The following is a 21341-nucleotide window of genomic DNA, read 5'->3' on the forward strand; positions in this document are numbered from 1 at the left end:
GCCTTACGTAAACGGCGTATCTTTACTGCGACGGGCGCACGTACGTTCGTGAATCGGCGTATCTAGGCATCGAAATACAACCTGAGAATTGTACTTTATTGAAAATACAGGGGCCCCGACTACATATTTTTTTAAGCCAAAGCAATGTACAAAATATTGTTACCCATAGAAAACAAAACCAAAGCAAATTCCTTGCTCAACTCACCAGCCAATCTGCTACCAACCAAATTATCCTATCTGCAGTTTGCATTAAAAACAGGGGCTTAGTTAGCACATGTTTGCAAAGACATGCGTAAGCTGCAGAGCCGCTCCAAGGCACCCCAATATTTCTGCAGTCCTAACACTTGTCAATTTATGAGAGCCTCCATAGTAGAAACACACATTTTCTAATGGATAGAAATGAATGCAAACAAAACCCTCTGCTTTGTTGTTTTGCAGACTAGCTGGTAAATGTACCAAAGCAGTTTAAAGTGATTGTAAAGCTTCCTTTAAAAAAAATTAAATAACAAACATGTCATACTTACCTCCACTGTGCAGCTCATTTTGCACAGAGTGGCCCCGATCCTTGACTTCTGGGGTCCCTTGGCGGCTTCCGTGGCTCCTCCCCGCATCAGATAACCCCCTTGGAGAAGCACTCTCCCGGGGGGGTTAACTTGTGGGCGCCCTCCCGAGTCCAGCATTAGCATCCATAGACACAAATGCCGGACTCGATCCCACCCCCGGCGCCCGCGTCATTGGATTTGATTGACAGCAGCGGGAGCCAATAGCTGCGCTGCTATCAATCTATCCGATCAAGAGCCGGAGGGAAAGCGTGTCCCTGCCAAGGGTAATACGGGGTTCAGGTAAATAAAATGGCGGGCTGGGGGGGGGGTGGCGGGCGGTCACTACCAGAAGTTTTTCACCTTACTGCTTAGGATGCATTAAGGTGAAAAAACACGAGGGTTTCCAACCCCTTTAAAAGAGAAGTATGGGTTTGGGGGGTTTGTCCCCCAGCGCCTCTACACTGAGAACCAAGCGATCGCACATCACTGATGGCACAGTTCTCACAGCTCCCCGAGCAGAGAGCTGCTGACTGTCAATCAGCATCTCTCCACTCTGCTCCTCCATGCTCACTGGATCACTGAGCTGTGGAGGGGCGGGCAGTGGCTGGGTCAGGCTCTCAGCTGCTCGCTGAGAGGATGAAACGGGTGTCAGTCCAGGCACCTGGCGGATCCCGACTTATTGCAATGACGCGGTGCCTAGACTGATTCCTGTGACATCAGCAGAGAGCGGAATTCAGTCGCTCTCTGCTTAAAACGGGTCGCTGGAGTGCAAAACAAATTGCACTCTTATGACCCATAGGAGAAGCCCAACCAAATGAGCTAAGGCTGGACTTCTTCTTTAAATGTTGGTTAGTGTCATAAGAAGTTTCTATTAGTGATCCCTGTTCCTTAGGTTTAGTACAGGATCTGGAAGTACAACCTGAGAATTGAAAATACAGGGGCCCAGACTACATCTTTTTTAAGCCAAAGCAATGTACAACATATACAGTAGTTACCCATAGTAGCCCACCAGATGTATACCTTAAAGCAGAACTACAATGCATTTGAGCACCATAAACTAAAATATTTAATTTATTTTTAATATTCAAAGCAAGCTCATCCATCCATCCATGTCTCCATGTTTTATTTTGCTGAGAAATCACTTTAAACACACCCTATGATTTTTGGCTGTGGCCATCTTGAGTAAGGGCAACTGATTAATGTAACATTTACTTTCAGGTCCCTTCTCCCCTTCTGAAGATTCCTGAGATGTATGGTATAATTTGCCTAGCCATGGAAGTAACTCAAGTTTAACCGATTAAGGCCCGGACCAATATGCAGGTTTTGCGATTCGTCACTGCGTTGCTTTAACTGACAAATGCGCGGTCGTGCGACGTGGCTTCCAAACAAAATTGGCGTCCTTTTTTTTCCACAAATAGAGCTTTCTTTTGGCAGTATTTGATCACCTCTGCGGTTTTTATTTTTTGCCCTTTAAACAAAAATAGAGTGACAATTTTGAAAAAAATGCAATGGGGTAGATTCAGAAAGAAGCTACGCTGGCGTATCTATTGATACGCCGCGTAACTTCTAGGATGCTCCGGCGTATCTTTTTTCTGTATTCAGAAAACAAGATACGCCGGAATTTGGCTAAGATCCGACTGGCGTAAATCTCTTATGCCGTCGTATCTTAGTTGCATATTTACGCTGGCCGCTAGGTGGCGCTTCCGTCAATTTACGCAAGGAATATGCAAATTAGGTAGATACGCCGATTCAGAAACGTACGTCCGCCTGGCGCATTTTTTTACGTTGTTTACGTTAGGCTTTTTCCGGCGTAAAGTTACCCCTGCTATATGAGGCGTATCCTATGTTAAGTATGGACGGGCCAGCGTCAAATTTTCCGTCCATTACGTTGTTTGCGTAAGTCGTTCGCGAATAGGGCTGTGCGTAATTTACGTTCACGTCGAAAACATTGGCTTTTTGCGGGTTAATTTGGAGCATGCGCACTGGGTTATGTTCACGGACGGCATGCACCGTTAGTCAAAAACGTCATTTACGTGGGGTCATGTTTTATTTACATAAAACACGCCCACCTCTTCACAATTTGAATTAGTCGCGCTTACGCTGGCAGATTTACGCTACGCCGATGTAACTTAGGACGCAGGTTCTTGGTGAATACAGAACCAGCCTCACTAAGTTACGGCGCGTAGCGTATCTAAGGTTACGGCGGGCTATCTGAATCTAGCCCAATATTTTTTACTTTTTGCTATAATAAATATCCCCAAAAAGATATAAAAAAACATATTTTTTCTTCAGTTTAGGCCGATACATATTATTCTACCTATTTTTGGTAAAAAAAAAATTGCAATAAGCGTTTATCGATTGGTTTGCGCAAAATTTATAGCGTTTACAAACTAGGGGATAGTTTTATTGCGATTTTATAAATATATTTTTTTTACTACTAATGGCAGCGATCAGCGATTTTGTTCGTGACTGCGACATTATGGCGGACACATCGGACACTTTTGACACATTTTTGGGACCATTGTCATTTTCACAGCGAAAAGTGCTATCAAAATGCACTGATAACTGTGAAAATGACAATTGCAGTGAAGGGGTTAACCACTAGGGGGGCACTGTAGGGGTTAAGTGTGACCTTATGTGTGTTTCTAACTGTAGGGGGGCGGGGCTGGACGTGTGACGTCAGTGATCGTCGTTCCCTATATCAGGGAACAGACGATCACTGACATTGCCACAGAGAAGAACGGGGAAGGTTTGTTTACACTCACCTCTCCTCGTTCTTCAGCTCCAGCAGGCGTGGTCCCGGAGCTTCGGCTGGGCTCTTGAAGGGGACGTATATATACGTCCATGTGCCCAGCCGTGACATTCTGCCGACGTATATTGTCGTGCGGTGGTCCTTAACCACTTCGTCGGTGTCGGTGTTTACGAGACTAAAACATTTTTTTTTGCTAGAAAATTACTTAAAACCCCCAAACATTATATATATTTTTTTCTAACACCCTAGAGAATAAAATGGCAGTCATTGCAATACTTTTTGTCACACCGTATTTGCGCAGCGGTCTTACAAGCGCACTTTTTTTGGAAAAAATTCACTTTTTTTAATTAAAAAATAAGACAACAATAAATTTGGCCCAATTTTTTTATATATTGTGAAAGATAATGTTACGCCGAGTAAAATGATACCCAACATGTCACGCTTAAAAATTGCGCCCGCTCGTGGCATGGCGTCAAACTTTTACCCTTAAAAATCTCGATAGGCGACGTTTAAAAAATTCTACAGGTTGCATTTTTTGAGTTACAGAGTAGGCCTAAGGCTAAAATTATTGCTCTCGCTCTAACGATCGCGGCGATACCTCACTTGTGTGGTTTGAACACCGTTTTCATATGCGGGCGCTACTCGCGTATACATTCGCTTCTACGCGCGAGCTCGTCGGGACGGGGTGCTTTAAAAAATTTTTTTGGGGGTTTTCGTATTTATTTTTATTTATTTTACAATTTTTAACACTGAAATAAAAAAAATAAAAAAATTATCACTTTTATTCCTATTACAAGGAATGTAAACATCCCTTGTAATAGAAAAAAGCATGACAGGTCCTCTTAAATATGAGATCTGGGGTCAAAAAGACCTCAGATCTCATATTTAGGCTTAAATGCAAAAAAAATAAAATAATTTGAAACTGTCATTTTTTCAAATGACAAAAAAAAAATGTTGCTTTAAGACGCTGGGCGGGACTGACGTTTTGACGTCACTTCCGCCCAGCAGAGCTATGGGAACGGGTGAAGGAGATTTTTCCTTCACTCGCAACCCCACACAGCTGCCGAACGGTCCCGATCTCCTCCGCCACTACCGACGGCTACGGTAAGCGGCGGAGGGCGCGGGAGAGCGGCGGGAGGGGGGGCCCCTCTCTCGCCACCGATAACGGCGATCTCGCGGTGAATCCGCCGCGGAGACCGCCGTTATCGCTGACAGGACCGCCCACTGAAGAGATGAATATCTCGGTTGTGGCAGCAGCTGCTGCCGTTACCGAGATATCCATCTTCAAAGTGAGGACGTATAACGATGGTGGGCGGTCGGCAAGTAGTTAAGTGGTTAAAGCAAGTAACTATGATATTTTCCTATCTATTTATTAATGCTAGCAGCATAAGGATTACAAATAGTCAGTATGGATTGTGAGAGTAAAGTTCCGCTTTAAATGTCACATTCGGAGATTTAGGGCCAGATTCTTAGAGGAGATACGACGGCGTATCTCCAGATACGCCGTCGTATCTCTGCATCCGGCCGGTCTGATCTATGCGCCTGATTCTTAGAATCAGTTATGCATAGATATCTATTAAATCCGACAGCCGTCGGATCGTAACTGCATATTTACGCTGGCCGCTAGGGGCGTGTACGCTAATTTACGCGTCTAAATATGTAAATCAGCTAGATACGCGAATTCACGAACGTACGCCCGACCGATGCAGTACAGTTACGCTGTTTACGTTAGGCTTTTCCCGGCGTATAGTTACTCCTGCTATATGGTGGCGTAAGTGCGGCGTACCAATGTTAAGTATGGCCGTCGTTCCCGCGTCGAAATTTGAAAAAGTTACGTTGTTTGCGTAAGTCGTCTGTGAATGGAGCTGGACGTCATTTACGTTCACGTCGAAACCAATGACGTACTTTGGAGCAATGCACACTGGGAAATTCCACGGACGGCGCATGCGCCGTTGGGGAAAAACGTCAATCACGTCGGGTTAAGCCTGTTTTACATAACACACGCCCACCTCTTCACAATTTGAATTAGGCGGGCTTACGCCGGCCTATTTACACTACGCGGGCGCAACTTTTTTTTGAGAATACAGCACTTGCCTGTAAAAGTTACGGAAGCGTAACGTAAATAGGATACGTTACGCCCGCACAAAGTTATGCGATTCTACGTGAATCTAGCCCTTAAAGCGGAACTTCAGGAACTGAGAAGAATACACCATTTTTTCCAAACAGTCATAGAAAAGTAACACTAAATGAACTTCATTATTTAGTATTTTTCTTATTTTATAAACCCACTAGCTGAATACCCGGCGTTGCCCGGTCTTCCTATCTTAACCTTTTGGGGAGGAAAATCATAGTAATATAAATATACCCATCTTTTATATAAGGGTGTAGGTAAGGGTTAATTTAACTGTCATATATTTTTATTTGGCATATAAGTAATATGTGTACCAGGTATTATTGAAATATCTCCAGGCGTACAGAAGTTATGTGGGAACATACATTTCCCATTGATTTGCATGGGACTTTAAACAAAAACCCCGACGCTCACAAATGGGGGTAGTTAAGGGATAAATTAACTATCCTATAGTTTAAGTGGACATATAAGTAACATGTGACCAAGTGTTATCGAAATATGTACAGCCGTTTGGAAGTTATGAAGTAACATGTATTTCCCATAGAGTTGAATGGGACTTTAAAGGAAAACCCTGACCATGGCAAATGGGGGTGGGTAAGGGTTAAACCACCTATCCTATGTTTGTTGCTGACATATAAGTAACATGTGTGCCAAGTTTCATGTTTATGGGCCAGATTCACAAAGAGATACGACGGTGTATCTACAGATACACCATCGTATCTCTGACGTAAACTGGTCCTATCTATGCGCCTGATTCATAGAATCAGTTACGCATAGATAGGGCTAGATCCGACAGTGTTACAATGTGTTACACTGTCGGATCTTTTTTTCAATTTAAAAATGGCGCCGGGGGGCGTTCCCGCTGATTTACGATAAATAATATGTAAATCAGTGAGATACGCAAATTCACGTACGTCCGTACTTACCCCTTCTTTTATCAGGCGCAGCCAATGTTAAGTATAGCCGACGTTCCTGCGTCGAATTTAAATTTTTTAACGTCGTTTGCGTAAGTCGTTCTCGAATACGGACGGACGTCGTTTACGTAAGCGTCGCAACCACTGACGTCCTAGCGACGTCAGTGGGAGCAATGCACGCCGGGAAATTTCGCGGACGGCACCTGCGCATTTAAATCGGCGCGGGAACGCGCCTGATTTAAATAGTACACTCCCCTAGCCGCGGAATTTGAATTCCGTCGGGGGATTTAGGATCCGCCGTCGCAAGTTTGGAGGTAAGTTGTTTGTGAATTAGCCACTTGCCTCCCAAACTTGCGGGAGCGGATCTTAATTCACGTAGAACGAGCGGATCTATAGATCCGCTGCGCTACGTGAATCTGGCCCAATATCTTTAGCCATTTGGACGTGATGCTGGAACATACATACACACATTGAGTTTTATATATATAGATGACTTAATTTTTCATAGTTTTCACACAAAAAAAATGTCCTTGGTAGACCTTCAAGAGCTTTGTTACCTACATTTTATACTGCAATCATATAGGTCACCCCATTATTAATCTCTTCCTCTCCTTCATTTTTTGTTTCTAGGGCAACTAAAGAGTCTCTGTCACTTCCTCAGTACCTTTTATTGTAGGAGGTTGTACACTGCTCTTCATATAAAGGGCATTGTCTCCTCCTTCCCTTGCAAATAAAGTGTAAACCAGATCGGTCCCCAATTTTAGTTATGTCATGACTCAGAAGGAACCATAGTCTCCAAATTATCCCTTATCCACAAGGGATCTATTTCTAGAGTTCATTCTGTGCATCACAAACATAAGGACAGACTGCTTAATGAACCTCTTAACCTAAAAAAGTAATGTTCCTGAATAAAAGACACCAGTGACATGTATTAACATGCATTTTAAACTTCAGTAGCTTTTAAAAAAGAGTTATTTGAAATGCATTTTTTTTTTACATGTGAATAGCACCCTTTAGGCCCCGTACACACGACCAGTTTCCTCGGCAGAATTCAGCTTCCGACCGAGTTTCTGTCTGAATTCTGCCGAGAAACCCGGCCGTGTGAACACTTTCGGCCGAGGAAGCCGACGAGGACCTCGGCGAGGAAATAGAGAACATGTTCTCTATTTCCTCGTTGTTCTATGGGAGCTCTCGGCCCGCCGAGCTCCTCGGCGGCTTCAGGGCTGAACTGGCCGAGGAACTCGATGTGTTTGGCACGTCGAGTTCCTCGGCCGTGTGTACGGGGCCTGACATGATTTCATTAAAGGACATTGTAGTTCTTTTGTATCAAATCTGACAAATTCTGAAAAAATGAAAAACGGCTTGTAATTTTTGATTTTGCAAATGTATACACAATACATTTTCTACCACGCCATAATGTTCAAAGGCAGTCATTATATAGTTTAAACAGAGGGTCTGCCACATGTAGCTGTCAGCTGCCTTTTGCTTTCGACAGTTGCTCCATATTAGTATATCTGAACACTTGGCAGACAGCATCTGTTTAAACTTTGAACACTTTGTGCAGAAATACATATATATACTTTACAGTGTAGCATAAAGAGTGCAGGGGCCAGGGGTATGTAAACCACAGAGTGGAGGGGACAAGGGTACAAAATGCACAAGGCACGGAGGTCAGGAGTGAGTGAAGAGGGGGTCAGAGGTATGTAAGGCACAGTATGCATGGGTCAGAGGTATCTACTGCACAGTGTGTAGGGGTCAGAGGTACTGTATTTATGACACAGTGTGCAGGGGCAGGAGAATGTCAGCCACGATTAAGCACTAATGTAGTGCGAAACATGTCGGCTGTCCCTTCCTGTGGCTGTGTCTTGCTGTGTATGCCTACTTTTATTGAATAAAGACAACTTTCCGAAGTTTATCTGGAGTGCCGCTGTCCATTTTCTCCCGAATCTTCTTCATTTGGCAGGAGTATGTAAGGCACGGTGTGCATGGGGTCAGTAGTATATAAGGCACAATGTGCAGGGGCCAAAGATATGCAAGACACAGTGTGCAGGGGGCAGGAGTATGTAAGGCACAGTGTGCAGGGGGCAGGAGTATGTAAGGCACAGTGTGCAGGGGTCAGAGGTATATAAGGCACAGTGTACAGGGGTGAAAGATATGTAAGGCACAGTGTGCAGGGGGCAGGAGTATGTAAGGCACAGTTCATACTCACTCAGTCAATATCAGATTTGTTTTCTGTATTCTGCAAAAAAACTGGCTGATCCTGCTGCTCTCTATCTCTACCTTCTGTCCATGTCCCCAATGCAGCTAGGAATTTTGCAGCTATGATGGCAACAAATTTTCAGTGAGCATTTCCTACCTATAACTTCTGAGGAGTCCATGTGACTATAGAGTCACACATGTGGGAATATACAGACAGTCCACCCCCTCCCTCCTCTTCCATGCTCACTAACCAGCTAAACACAATGGGGGCAGTATATTACAAGTAGATTAATGAAGGCTTTACCTCCCTCTTATTCTAACACACAGGTTGGAGAGGCATGACACTGCCTGTGACTGGCAGAAATCCACCCTTACCATGTCATTGACAAAAATGAATAAAGATTTGATTTCAAATATCTATTTGTATGACAATTTAAAAGAGTTTATTGATATTAATTATTTATATTTACTCTGTATTCCAAATGCAATTTGTTTTTATTTTGAACATGTGACCAGCAGCAGAGGACTAAATGCTCCTCTTGCTTATGTTTCCCTGCAGACAGGCTGGGAAAGATCTAGGTCATGTGACAGCTATATTTTGATTAGGAAAAGGGTACTTAGATTTTTTTTATCCACGTAAAGAAATGGTAGGGACAATGTAAATTAAACAGTATGGCCCGGATTCACAAAGACTTACGGCGACGTATCTACTGATACGCCGTCGTAAGTCCAAATGTGTGCCGTCGTATCTATGCGCTGATTCTCAAAATCAGATACGCCTGAATTGTGACAAGATACGACCGACGTAAGTCTCCTACGCCGTCGTATCTTGGGTGCATATTTACGCTGGCCGCAAGGGGCGCTTCCGTTGATTTACGCGTTGAATATGTAAATGACCTAGATACGCCGATTCACGAACGTACTTGCACCCGTCGCAGTAAGCTACGCCGTTTACGTAAGGCGTACGTCCGGCGTAAAGACAAAACACCTCTATAGGTGGCGCAACCCATGCAAGGTATGGACGACAGAACAGCCGTCGTATTTTACGTCGTTTACGTAAGTCGTACGTGAATGGGACTAGGCGTATGTTACTTTCACGTCGTTGCCATTGAGTCGTCGTATCTTAGGGCGTAAATTCGACGTGATTCTGAGCATGCGCGCGCATGCGCCGTTCGTTCGGGAAGTCATTTAAATAGGGTCACAGCTAATTTTAATACAACACGCCCTCTACGTTCCTAATTTGAATTAGGCGGGCTTACACCGGCCCATTTACGATACGCCAACGTAACTTAGGGAGCAAGTCCTTCTGCAGCAACAAAATCTTCTAATACATTTTTTTAGGAATGGGATGGGAGGGAAAGGGGTGAGAAAGGGAAGGAAATATTAATATATATATTTTTTTGGATGGATGAGATTGAGTTAAAATGAATTATAGAAGAAATATGTTTAAAGGCTTAGAAGAGAGGAAGAATTAAAAAGTAAACAGAGGGACAAAGATCCATAAGAACTAAAGTATTTTTCTCTAATTAATATTTCTGATAAAATGTAATGTGTTGATAAATGTTGAGGATGTAATTGATTTTATTGAATGTTGTGAATTTTGTAAACTTTGGAAAAAACGAATAAAAGGATATTAAAAACAAAATCTTCTGCCCACAACTGAACTTTCTTACCTCCTGTGCCAGTAAAAGATAGTTTGGCTCCTGTGTCTGAAAGAAGAAATGTCTGTACTGCATATATTACCCATACCTCCCAACTTTTTGGGATGGGAACGGGGAACACTTATTTCAAAAGTATGTAATTGTATGTAAATGTAGACATAGGACACACACCCTGCCACACCCCCTTAAAGGACAATTATACAGAAAAAAAGATTAGTTAAACCCACAAGTGCTTTTTTACCACTATTCTTCCTCTGTATTATCTTTTGAAGTTTACAAATGCATCAACTTAGAAATTGGATGAAAAGTTTAACACTGGGAAACACTTTTTGAAGGATAAAAAGTGCATTTTATATACAACTATATCAGGGGTCAAGTCCTGGGAAAAAAAAGTGTGGGAACTCCCACCCAAGATCCACTCCCCCACCAAAAAAAAAAATAATACACATATGCAAAATTACTAAACCGCATGTTTTTTTTTTTAAAGCAAGTTCTTTCTAAATCCCGCGATAACTCGCGGCAGACCTCCGCAATGTCTCCTGGGAACAATGACAAAAGCTCCCAGGAGACATTGCGGCATTGAGGAAGTGACAGAATACCCACACACTACCCAATGAATCCATATACAGGAAGCGGCCAGTAACATAAAGGATTACTAAGGTTCGCCTGCCCCTGACAGTGACTCGAGCTGGGCATCGCCGCTTAGTAAAGGATTGGCTCGGGCGGCTTGGCTGCTCTAGTCCTGCAAAAGGAACTGCGTTCCTGCTGTGAAAAAAGTGCAGGGACTCCGTTCCCACGCGTTCCCGCAGGACTTGAGCCCTAAACTATATAGATCAGACCAAAATGAGGGAAAAATTAGGAGGAAAGAGGGACAGAGGGGCATTTGCACCAAATCAGAGACGGTCTCTTGTAATCAGGAACAGTTGGGAGCTATGTATTACCCAATCAGATTTCCTTTTCATTCTTTCAGTGCAGGTGGATGGATGCAATGGAAAGCACAGTTCTGCTTTCAGACACACAAAAAAGAGAGAACTTATTTTACCCATGCGTCCTTTCTCTTTGTAGGTTTTCCATAGTCCATTTTGTGCCACAACTCAACTTACTGCCACTAAACCTAAGTCCTGAGGACTAACCCTCAGGACACCAGATCTATGTAGGTTTAATTTCCATGTAAACAAAACACCTTTCTTGTTTATCTCAATTACCTGTCCACACAGAGAGCAGTGATGATGCCAACACCTGTGATCTGGTTGTTAAGGTCCAGGGCAGTCACAGCACGGCACAGGATGTCTCCAAAAACCCAGCCTCTGTCATGGAGCAGTTGATGGATAAGAAGGGGCATCCCAAGCAAAGAGAGTAGGTCAGCCAGGGCCAGGTTCATCACATACAGGTCAGACACCAGAGTGTGTCGGCAGCTGAGCAGCACTGCTAGAACCAGTCCATTGCACAGTACCCCACAGCCACAGATTATTCCGTACACTACCCCCCACCCAGGACCTCGTATAGACATAACACCAGAGGCAGAGGGTAGAGTTGTAGGTATCCAAGGAAGTGAAGGTGTCATGCTCTCAGGAATAGTTTCCTTAGAAAACTATGGGATTTACCTGGTCTTAATAGATGGTATACAGTTTTGCCATTGCCTACACATGTCTGTTAAAATGTAAGCATATCCTTTGTTTTGGCGCAGTCTGTCCCATGTGACGGTTACTTGCAGTGTATTTGCTGTATGAAACTTAAGCCCTTTGTGGTTGTAGTACTATAAGCATACATACATACAGAGTGAGCCCCTCATTCTCATTGAATTCCACTGCCTACTCTCTACTGTCTCTGATTGTACATTTCCACAGGTTCAGATTCATTCTGTGCTTCTCACTTTGCCATCAGTGTGCCAGCCCTGAAAAAGAAATAAAGGAAACAGATAGATGGTTAATCACCTCCCTCCTACGCAGAGACATGACACCTGTATGAGTCTGCACCATTGCCTACCCACATACCATACACATAGGCATACCATACATATGCTCACTTTACATCCAGACACAATATATAGTAATAAATGGCCACTGACACTGCAAGCCCAACACAATGCCTACACACATCTGGGTACATTCAATATAAGACATACATAGTCATTGCTCATACAAGCTGGCTTCATTGCCATAATCACTTTATAAAAGCCAAGCAACGCTAATCCAGTCACTGCAGCTGTACTGCATTATAACAAACCCTATCATTAATACGCTGCAGTATAATGCTGGTATATTTGGCTATAAAACAGGCATACAAAGATAGTTTGAACAGAAAGCAAAATATAGGGGCTGTCATACATCACAGGCACATCATTTATTTGACATATTTGTGTTATACAAATGAAACACTTTTCTTTTATTCTCTACCCAAACACTCTGATGTCTCATGAAACAGATGCAATAATACACAGATTTCTCTCAATGACTTACCTGCTTTATAGCTGCCTCAGTGAATGTGTCTGCATTTAGGTATGTGACAAGGACAAGATCTGTGCTCCGATCACCTGTGACTTGTTGCTTGGCATTGCAGGGAAAGCAGAAAGGAGAGAGAAGGCTAAAAGGTAAGAAATGGGCATTCTAATCTACTTATATCTACCCCTCTATATATTTCCCTCCCCCTCCCTCTTCTAATAAACCCTGGCTCTTTCCTGCTTTTCATGATCCCCTCTCTTGCATTCTGTTTGTGTTCATTGTGTTATGTCTCTCCTCCCCCTACTTTCCACTTGTACTTGTCCATTCTCCGATTCAGCTGGTCACTTACTCTCTCCCTCTTCTCATAGGGCTTTCTGTTCTTCCTCTTCTCCTCTCTATATGTCTTGGCCATCCTTCTCAGTTATGCTCTGTTTTTTCCCCTCTCTTTTCCTTTCTCTTTGTCATTGTTCATGCGGATCCATTAGCTAAGCCTTCTCTATTCTATACCCACTCAGATTCTTTATCAAGTACTGTTGTTTCATCTTCTCTACAAATGCCTCCATCTAGATGTGCTGTTCTGCATCAAAAATGATGAAAAGAAATAAAAGTACTTTTTGCTATAATGTAGCATGCATGGGATGAGAAAGGTATTGTGGGCTTATATTATGATGGGTTAGATCTTAAATCCAGGGACAAGAAGAATTTAAAGTTGCAGTCCACCCAAAACGAATGCCTCGATCGGAAATTCCGACAGCGAAAGTTCGATGTGAGCTTTTCATTGGAAATTATGACCATGGCCCGGATTCAGATAGAGATACGACGGCGTATCTCCTGATACGCCGTCGTATCTCTGAGTTCCGTCGGTCAGATCTATGCGCCTGATTCATAGAATCAGGTTCCGCATAGATCTCCCTACGATCCAACAGGTGTAAGTGACTTACACCGTCGGATCTTAGGCTGCAATTCCAGGCCGGCCGCTAGGTGGCGTTTCGTTTTTTTCACGCGACGAATATGCAAATGAGGATTTCCGCCGATTCAGAAACGAACGCCCGCCCGGCGCTTTTTTTTTTACGTCGTTTGCGTTCGGCTTTTTCCGGCGGATAGTTACCCCTGCTATATGCGGCGTATCCTATGTTAAGTATGGCCGTCGTTCCCGGGTCGAATTTTGAATTTTTTACGTTGTTTGCGTAAGTCGGTCGGGAATACGGATGGACGTAATTTACGTTCACGTCGAAACCAATGGCGTCCTAGCGACGTCATTTGGAGCAATGCACGCTGGGAAATTTAGGGGACAGCGCATGCGCCTGATTTAAATTCTACACGCCCCCTAGCCGCGGAATTTGAATTCCGCCGGGGGATTTACGATCCGCCGGCGCAACTTTAGAGGCAAGTGCTTTCTGAATACAGCACTTGCCTCAAAAACTTGCGCCGGCGGATCGTAAATCAGATCTAAAGATCCGCTAACCTATCTGAATCTAGCCCCATGTGCATGCTCCATCAGACTTTTGCTGGTGGAATTTCCGCCAGCAAAAGTTTGAGAGCAGGTTCTCAATTTTTCAGACGGAAAAAAATCCTATCGGAAAATCCGTTCGTCTGTATGCTTTTCTGACGCACACCAAAAACCATGCATGCTCTGAAGCAATTACGAGACAGTAGGGCTCGGTCAGGTAAAACTAGCGTTCGTAATGGAGATAGCACATTTGTCACACTGTTATGGACTAAAAAAAGCACAAAGCTGAAAAGCGCAAATCGTCTCTCACCAAACCTTTACTAACACGAGATTAGCAAAAGCAGCCCAAGGGTTGGAATTTGGTGTGACCGTGTGTATGCAAGCCAAGCTTGAGCAGAATTCAGTCGGAAAAAACATCCGATTTTTTTCCAATGGAAAGTCTGTTCGTGTGTACGTGGCATAAAGCATAGCTCCAAACTTTCCCTGATTTCAAGGGACTGTCCCTGTTTGGAACAAAGTCCCTCCATACCTCTATCTTCCTCATTTGTCCCTCATTTTGGTCTGGTCTATATAGTTGTATATAAAATGCACTTTTTATCATTCAAAAAGTGTTTCCCTGTACTAAACCTTTAATCCAATTTCTAAATGGCTGCATGTGTACATTTCAAAAGCCAATATAAATAGTAGTGGTACAAAAAAAGCTCCTGAGGGTTTAACTAATCTTTTTTTTCCTCATTTAAGGGGGTGTGGCAGGGGGTGTGCCTAATGCCTACATACTTTTGCTAAGAGGTGTCCCTCGCTCCCATCTCAAAAAGTTGGGAGATATGCTAAAGCTTCAATGACTAGTGAATGCCACTGCACTGCATATGCTTTGTGAACTCCAGTGAAAGCTCAGCTTTATAACATAAGTCTCATTAATATTTCCTATCAGTTATATGCAATTAAAAAAATGCAACAGGACAGTAAAGCTTGGGTATACATTTGTAGACTTTTGTACAAACATTTGTTTGAAGAATCTTGATAATGCAGAGACTTGAACAATTGTTGTTTGAAAGTACTTAATAATTTCAATTTTGAGCCGTCTCCGTAGAAATAATGTGAGCGATTGGTTTACCTGAGGGTGCGAAGGTTAGATATCCAATGATCATGGCATCCCAGTCTTAGTCCGTAGGGTTCAATATTGTGTTTGCCCACCCTTTTCAGCTATAACAGCTTCAACTCTACTGGAAAGGCTGTCCACAAGGTTTAGGAGTGTGTCTATGGGAATGTTTGACCATTCTTCCAGAAGCGCATTTGTGAGGTCAGGCACTGATTTTGGATGAGAAGGCCTGGTTTGCAGTCTCTGCTCTAATTGATCCCAAAGGTGTTCTATTGGGTTGAGGTGAGGACAATCAAGTTCCTCCACCCCAAACTCACTCATAAATGTATTTATGGGCCTTGCTTTGTGCATTGGTGTGAAGTCATGTTGGAACAGGAATGGGCCATCCCCAAACTGTTCCCACAAGGTTTGGGGCATGTAACTGTCCAAAATGTCTTGGAATGCTGACACCTTAAGAGTTTCCTTCACTGGAACTAAGGGACCAAGCCCAACCCCTGAAAAACAACCCCAAACCATAATCCCCCTCCACCAAATTATTTGAACCAGTGCACAAAGCAAGGTCCATAAAAACATGGATGAACGATAGGCTGTGCCAGGTGCCGAGGGGCACACAGTGCTTAGGAGCTAATCCTAGACCCCTTTTGGTACATTTCCTAAACTACAGAGATCACAACCTCATCCTATCTGAAGCTCTGAATAAACTCCAATTAGATTTTGAAAATGCCATTCCATAGCCATGCTATTCCCAGACTTCTCTGTGGAAATTGAATGATATCGGAAGACCTTCCTAGAAGTCCAGAGGAGGCTGAGGGTTAAAGGTATCTCATACATTATTTTATACCAAAGCAAGCTCAGAGTGGTCAATGAGGGCTCACAAAATGTTTTGATACTCCGGAGGAGGCATCTAGTTGGATAAATTTGCTCTGATTACCACTGTGTGCTTTATATCAGAACTAGGGGCCCTGGATTGTCAGTCCCCTACACTGTACCTGGAACCCTGTCTGTCCCTAATTTGCCCGATGACCCCCTTCTCTTGACCTTTCTCTGATCAGGGACTCCATGTGGTCGTCCACTTGGGCACTGATAGGACTACCTTCCTTATGTATTACCCCTCCCCCTTGTATTTCGGTGAAAATCTTGGGCGATGTCTCAATTGAGCTGGTCATGCTGCTCCACCCTTAATGCGACTTGCATTTCGCCCTTCATTTGGTAACCTCCCTGGGGAGTCCAGGGACACTCCCTCACCCCAGCATAGACTTTAGGGGAATTTATTTCCTACTATTACTGTACTGGCAGGCACAACATTTCTGTGACTATATGGTTAATTTCCTCTAGATGGCGCATGTGTGCTTACTTGTTCATTTATTTCCCCCATCATGCATTATTACATGCTAGCTTCCTGTTTTGTTTTTCTTACAACTGAAAGAAGATTATCTGTGCTGTTCTCTCAAGGTTTAACCACTTCCATACCAGGCACTTATACACCTTCCTGCCCTAGACAATTTTCAGCGTTCATCGATGTCGCAATTTGAATGACAATTGCGCGGTCATGCTACACTGTACCCAAACAATTTTTTTATCATTTTGTTCCCACAAATAGAGCTTTCTTTTGGTGTTATTTGATCACCTCTGCGACTAAGTTTTTCTTTGTTTCTGATAATTAATTTAATAAATAAGTACCTTTTCTTCTTCAATGACGGGCACTGATATGGCTGCACTGACGGGCACTGATATGGCTGCACTGATGGGCACTGATAAGGCGGCACTGATAAGGTGGCACTGATGGGCACCAATAAGGCGGCACTGATGATGGGCACTGATAGGCAGCACTGATGGGCACTGATAGGTGGCACTGGTATGCACACTGATGGGCACTCATAGGCGGCACTGATGGGCATTCATAGGCGGCACTGATGGGTACTTACGGGTGGCACTGATAGGTGGCATGGACGGGCACTGGGGCACTGATAGGTGGGCACTGATGAGCACTGATAGGTGGCACTGATGGACACTGGTGGGTGGCACTGATGACACTGGTGGGTGGCATTGCTAGGCATCACAAATTTGTTTGTGCCATGCTGGTGCCAGTCAGTGCCCATTTGTGGGCACTGATTGGCATATGTTATGCATACATTTGGCCATGGGGACTTACCTGGCCATCCACATGTTGGGTGCTTTCCTGGTGGTCCTGGGCGGCATCCTGGTGGTCCAGTGTGGGCATTCGAGGGGGGACTGCGCTGATAAACAATCAGCACAACCCCCCCTGTCAGGAGAGCCGCTGATCGGCTCTCCTCTACTCACGTCTGTCAGACGCGAGTGAGGAAGAGTCGATCAACGGCTCTTCCTGTTTACATCGTGATCAGCTGTGATTGGACACAGCTGATCACGTGGTAAAAAGCCTCCGCCGGAGGCTCTTTACTGAGATCGGTGTTGCGGTGTGTCAGACTGACACACCACACCACTGATCGCCGTGATGCGCGCCCCCACGGGCACGCGGCGGCTGTTATCCTGCAGGACGTCAATAGACGTCCAGTCAGGATAACACAACCACTTCCCGGACGTCAATAAGCTATTGACCGGGCGGGAAGTGGTTAAAGTATTTTTTTGTGTGTAAAGTAAGCCATTTCCTAGGAATCTTCAAGATACAAACCCCTTTCTTGGCTCACAAGCACGCAAAAGTGGTATGCAGATTTATTTCTGTCTAGTTATGTTTGTTTTAAATGTAATTCACTGTATGTCTGATGATTACAGGGTATATTGCCTAATAAACCCAGATTTATTTAATGAAGAGCCCCCACCATTTGTGATCAGGTAGTGAAGAGTGTTTTAGATCCCCCAAAAAGGGCTTCACCTTCTTTACTGGCAAAGGCTTCTACCCCTGAAAAAGATTTTTCACATGCACACGTACTAAATATTCTAATAAAAAAAAGTTCAATTTTAAATGAACAAGTAATGGAACTATATATGATATACATATGCCTTAGAATGTAGTTGTGGACTACAATACATTGGTCGTACCAAGAGACTTTTAAGGATCCATCTAAAACAGTGGTTCTCAACCTTCCTAGTGCCGTGACACCTTGATAAAATTCCCCAAGTTGTGGGGACCCCTAACAAAATTTTGTAGCGTGGGTTGTCAGCACCCAAGGTAAGACAAGTAATTTGCACCCCTAACCCACGGACATATAGCGTTCCCCAAGTCTCTTCCACCCGTACAGTATTAAAACCCCTTGTGGTACTGTAACAGGAGTGACTTTTGGGCACAGATTGAGCCAGGAGATGGGGTACACATGTTGGATTGTTTTGGCGTGGACAGTGATTTACAGTATATTCCTTAATGCCTGCAAAGAATATTCTATGACTCATTTCTATGATTAGCCCTGACTAGTGACATGCTAATTGAGTCAGGGCCTGGAAGACATTTCATTGTCCCTTGTGTAAAGGTGTTAATCCAGGTCTGCTCCCAGACCTCTAATTATGTATGCTAAATACTGTTTATGTGTGGAATGTACTTGTCGGAGACAGAGGGTCTGTCTGGGGATGTGGATTGGAAGGAGATCATTGTGTGATGGTGTTTTGTTTGTTATGCTGTTAATGAAGGAATGTTTAGTAATTAGCCTTAGTGTGTGATTAGGGGGGTGGAGATTTCATTGTCCCTTTGAATACTTCCATGCCTTGTACTGTATATAAGCTGAGAAGAAACCATTAAAGTTGTCTTCATTTGAAACCAGAGGACACGGAGCAAGTCTCGTTATTCTGGGAAATGGGAGGCCTGCTGGTTTGTCTGTGTGTCAGATGAGCTGTCGTAGTTGATGGAAGGTCGTAAACGGTGGTGACCGTTACAGGTACATTTTAGGATGTACCACTCTTTATCTTTGTTCTCCTTTCTTTCCCTTTTATCTCTCTCTATCCTAATTTCTTGTTCCCCCTCCATCCCTCTCTAGCCTCCTTTCTCGTTCTATTATTCTTTCTCTCCCCTTTTCTTTGTTCCTCCCCCTCTATTCCTCTCTCTTCCATGTATTCTCTATTTTTATTCCTTCTTTTACTCCCTATTGGGGGGGGGGGGTGGGGGTAGTTGGGATGAGTGGCAGTGCTGGCGGGAAGTTGGGATGAGTGGCAGTGCTGGCGGGAGTTCTGATCAGCCAAATTAGGTGCTCTTGATCAAGGTCATCTGCTGATCTGAGAACTGTGGACTTTTATTGGCAACTATAATCACAGATAGTGTTATTCACTGTGTCTGTGGCTTCAATGTGTCTCTGACTTTGCAGTGTGTAGCAGCAGTGACACCTATGCCAAAATCAGGAGAGTCTCCTCCAGCCCCTCCCACTTCACATTCCTCACTAGTCAGCTGACCTCTAGTCTCAGCCTCCCAGCCATGCCATGAACTGAATGGGCGGCTGCTAAGAGGCTGAGTGGGTGGCCGCGGGCTCAAGGGACAGCCCTGCTGGGAGGCCGCGAGAAGCCTGGGAGAGTGGTGCAGGCTTCAGGAACAGCCAAAGATTCAGGGACCCCTGGCAAATCATCATTCGACCCCCAGGTTGAGAAACCACTAAAAGAGCATGTTCAAAATATTCTGAAAGGATATGACAAGCATAGTTTGTCCAAACACTTTGCAAAGTACCACAATAAAGATCCAACACATTTAACATTTTGGGGAATTGTACCCGATACTAAACACTGGAGAGATAGAGTTTGAACTCTTAATATTGAGTTTGATCTTAATTGCTTCATTAATGATTTTTGTTCAGTGATACGTACGCCTTCGGAACGTAGATGCAATACTTCGGAGTCTGCTGGGTGGAGTTTGAGTCGTTTTCCGTGTCGGGTATGCAAATTAGCTTTTTCCGACGATCCACGAACGTACGCGCGGCCGTCGCATTCTCTTATGTCGTCTCTAGTCGGCTTTTTCCGGCGTATAGTTAAAGCTGGTATTTTGCGGCGTATAGTTAGACTTGCCATGTTTAGTATGGCCGTCGTTCCCGCGTCGAAATTTTAATTATTTTTTTTTGCGTAAGTCGTCTGTGAATAGGGATGGACGTAATTCACGTCTAAGTTAAAAAAATGAGGTTGTTGCGACGTCATTTAGCGCATTGCACGGCGGGAAATTTAGGGACGGCGCATGCGCAGTTCATTCGGCGCGGGGACGCGCTTCCTTTAAATGAAACACGCCCCCTACTCGCCAATTTGAATTACACGCCGAGAGATACACTACGCCGCCGTAACTTACGGCGCAAATTCTTTGTGGATTCAAAGAATTAAAAAGTAAGTTACAGCGGCGTAGCGTATCTCACATACGCTGCGCCCATCTAAATGCATGTGGATCTGGCCCTCTGAGTTTATTGCGCCGCATATGAGTTTGCACATTTTTGTGTTTTCACTTTTTTACCGTGCAAATTATATTGTGTTCTATCAAGTTACTGTGGAACTAGTTATACATCTGTATTTATTGTTTGCTGTATTTTGCACTTTACATTGAAGATTTTTTTACACTTCTGTTCATTTTTAGTGTCACTTGCACTTTATATTGAAGATTTGTATATCACTAGTCATCCTACAGCGCAGCACCATCACTTTTACTATTTAAATTCATTGGCCACGGATTAGCTAAACGGTGCCTGCCGCAGTCGGTTGTTTATATTTAGTTAGTTTCAGTAGACAGTGTGAGAGTACCATTTATCCAGTCACTCATTGTAACCTCAGTGACTCCCCTGGTTACCATTAACTTGCCTCTCAAGCCCAGCCTACAGTCAGCCCCTTTTTGCTATGTAAGCAGCTTAGCTAGTTTCCTCCTTGCCCTTGCATAGATCTTCATATACATTCCTTCCTGTGTTCCTGTGTATGACTTGGCCTGGCTCCAATTCCTGTACCTGATTTTTGCTCCTGACTACGCTGACTTATGGTTTCCCGACCCCGGCTCGTCTAATTACCCTCTCTGGCATCCAAACCCTGGCTTTTGTTGTTTGGCTACGTTCCTAAACTGTGTTATGTTAGCTATTTCATTGAAGGTGTAATTTTTAACTGCACTTTCTGTCTCCATCTGGTTTTTGGTTCCTGACATGTAAAAAGGAAATGAGGATAGAGAGTGAATGAATAGGAAGCGCTCTGTGCTGATTGGCTTCCTGTTCGTTCACAAACTGAAGCATAGGAAACAC

At 43.9% G+C, this 21341-nt stretch overlaps 1 protein-coding gene across 2 annotated transcripts in view; it reads right to left on the bottom strand.

The window, feature by feature from the left end:
• The window catches only part of LOC120933051 (melanin-concentrating hormone receptor 1-like), a 39729-nt gene extending 26373 nt beyond the window's left edge, over window positions 1–13356 (bottom strand). Inside the window, exons 1-2 of one of the 2 annotated variants that reach the window (XM_040346023.1) lie at window positions 12659–13355; window positions 11405–12093 (exon numbers count right to left, since the gene is read on the bottom strand). In XM_040346023.1, coding sequence (XP_040201957.1) covers window positions 11405–11763 — 359 coding nt within the window. In that variant the 5' untranslated portion in view covers window positions 11764–12093; window positions 12659–13355. Of the gene's footprint in view, window positions 1–11404; window positions 12094–12658 lie in introns of both variants that reach the window. The other variant, XM_040346024.1, reaches the window with a different exon arrangement.
• Between the last annotated feature and the right edge of the window lie 7985 nt (window positions 13357–21341).

The sequence above is a fragment of the Rana temporaria genome, chromosome 3, assembly GCF_905171775.1.
Source record: "Rana temporaria chromosome 3, aRanTem1.1, whole genome shotgun sequence".
Taxonomy (NCBI): Eukaryota; Metazoa; Chordata; class Amphibia; order Anura; family Ranidae; genus Rana; species Rana temporaria.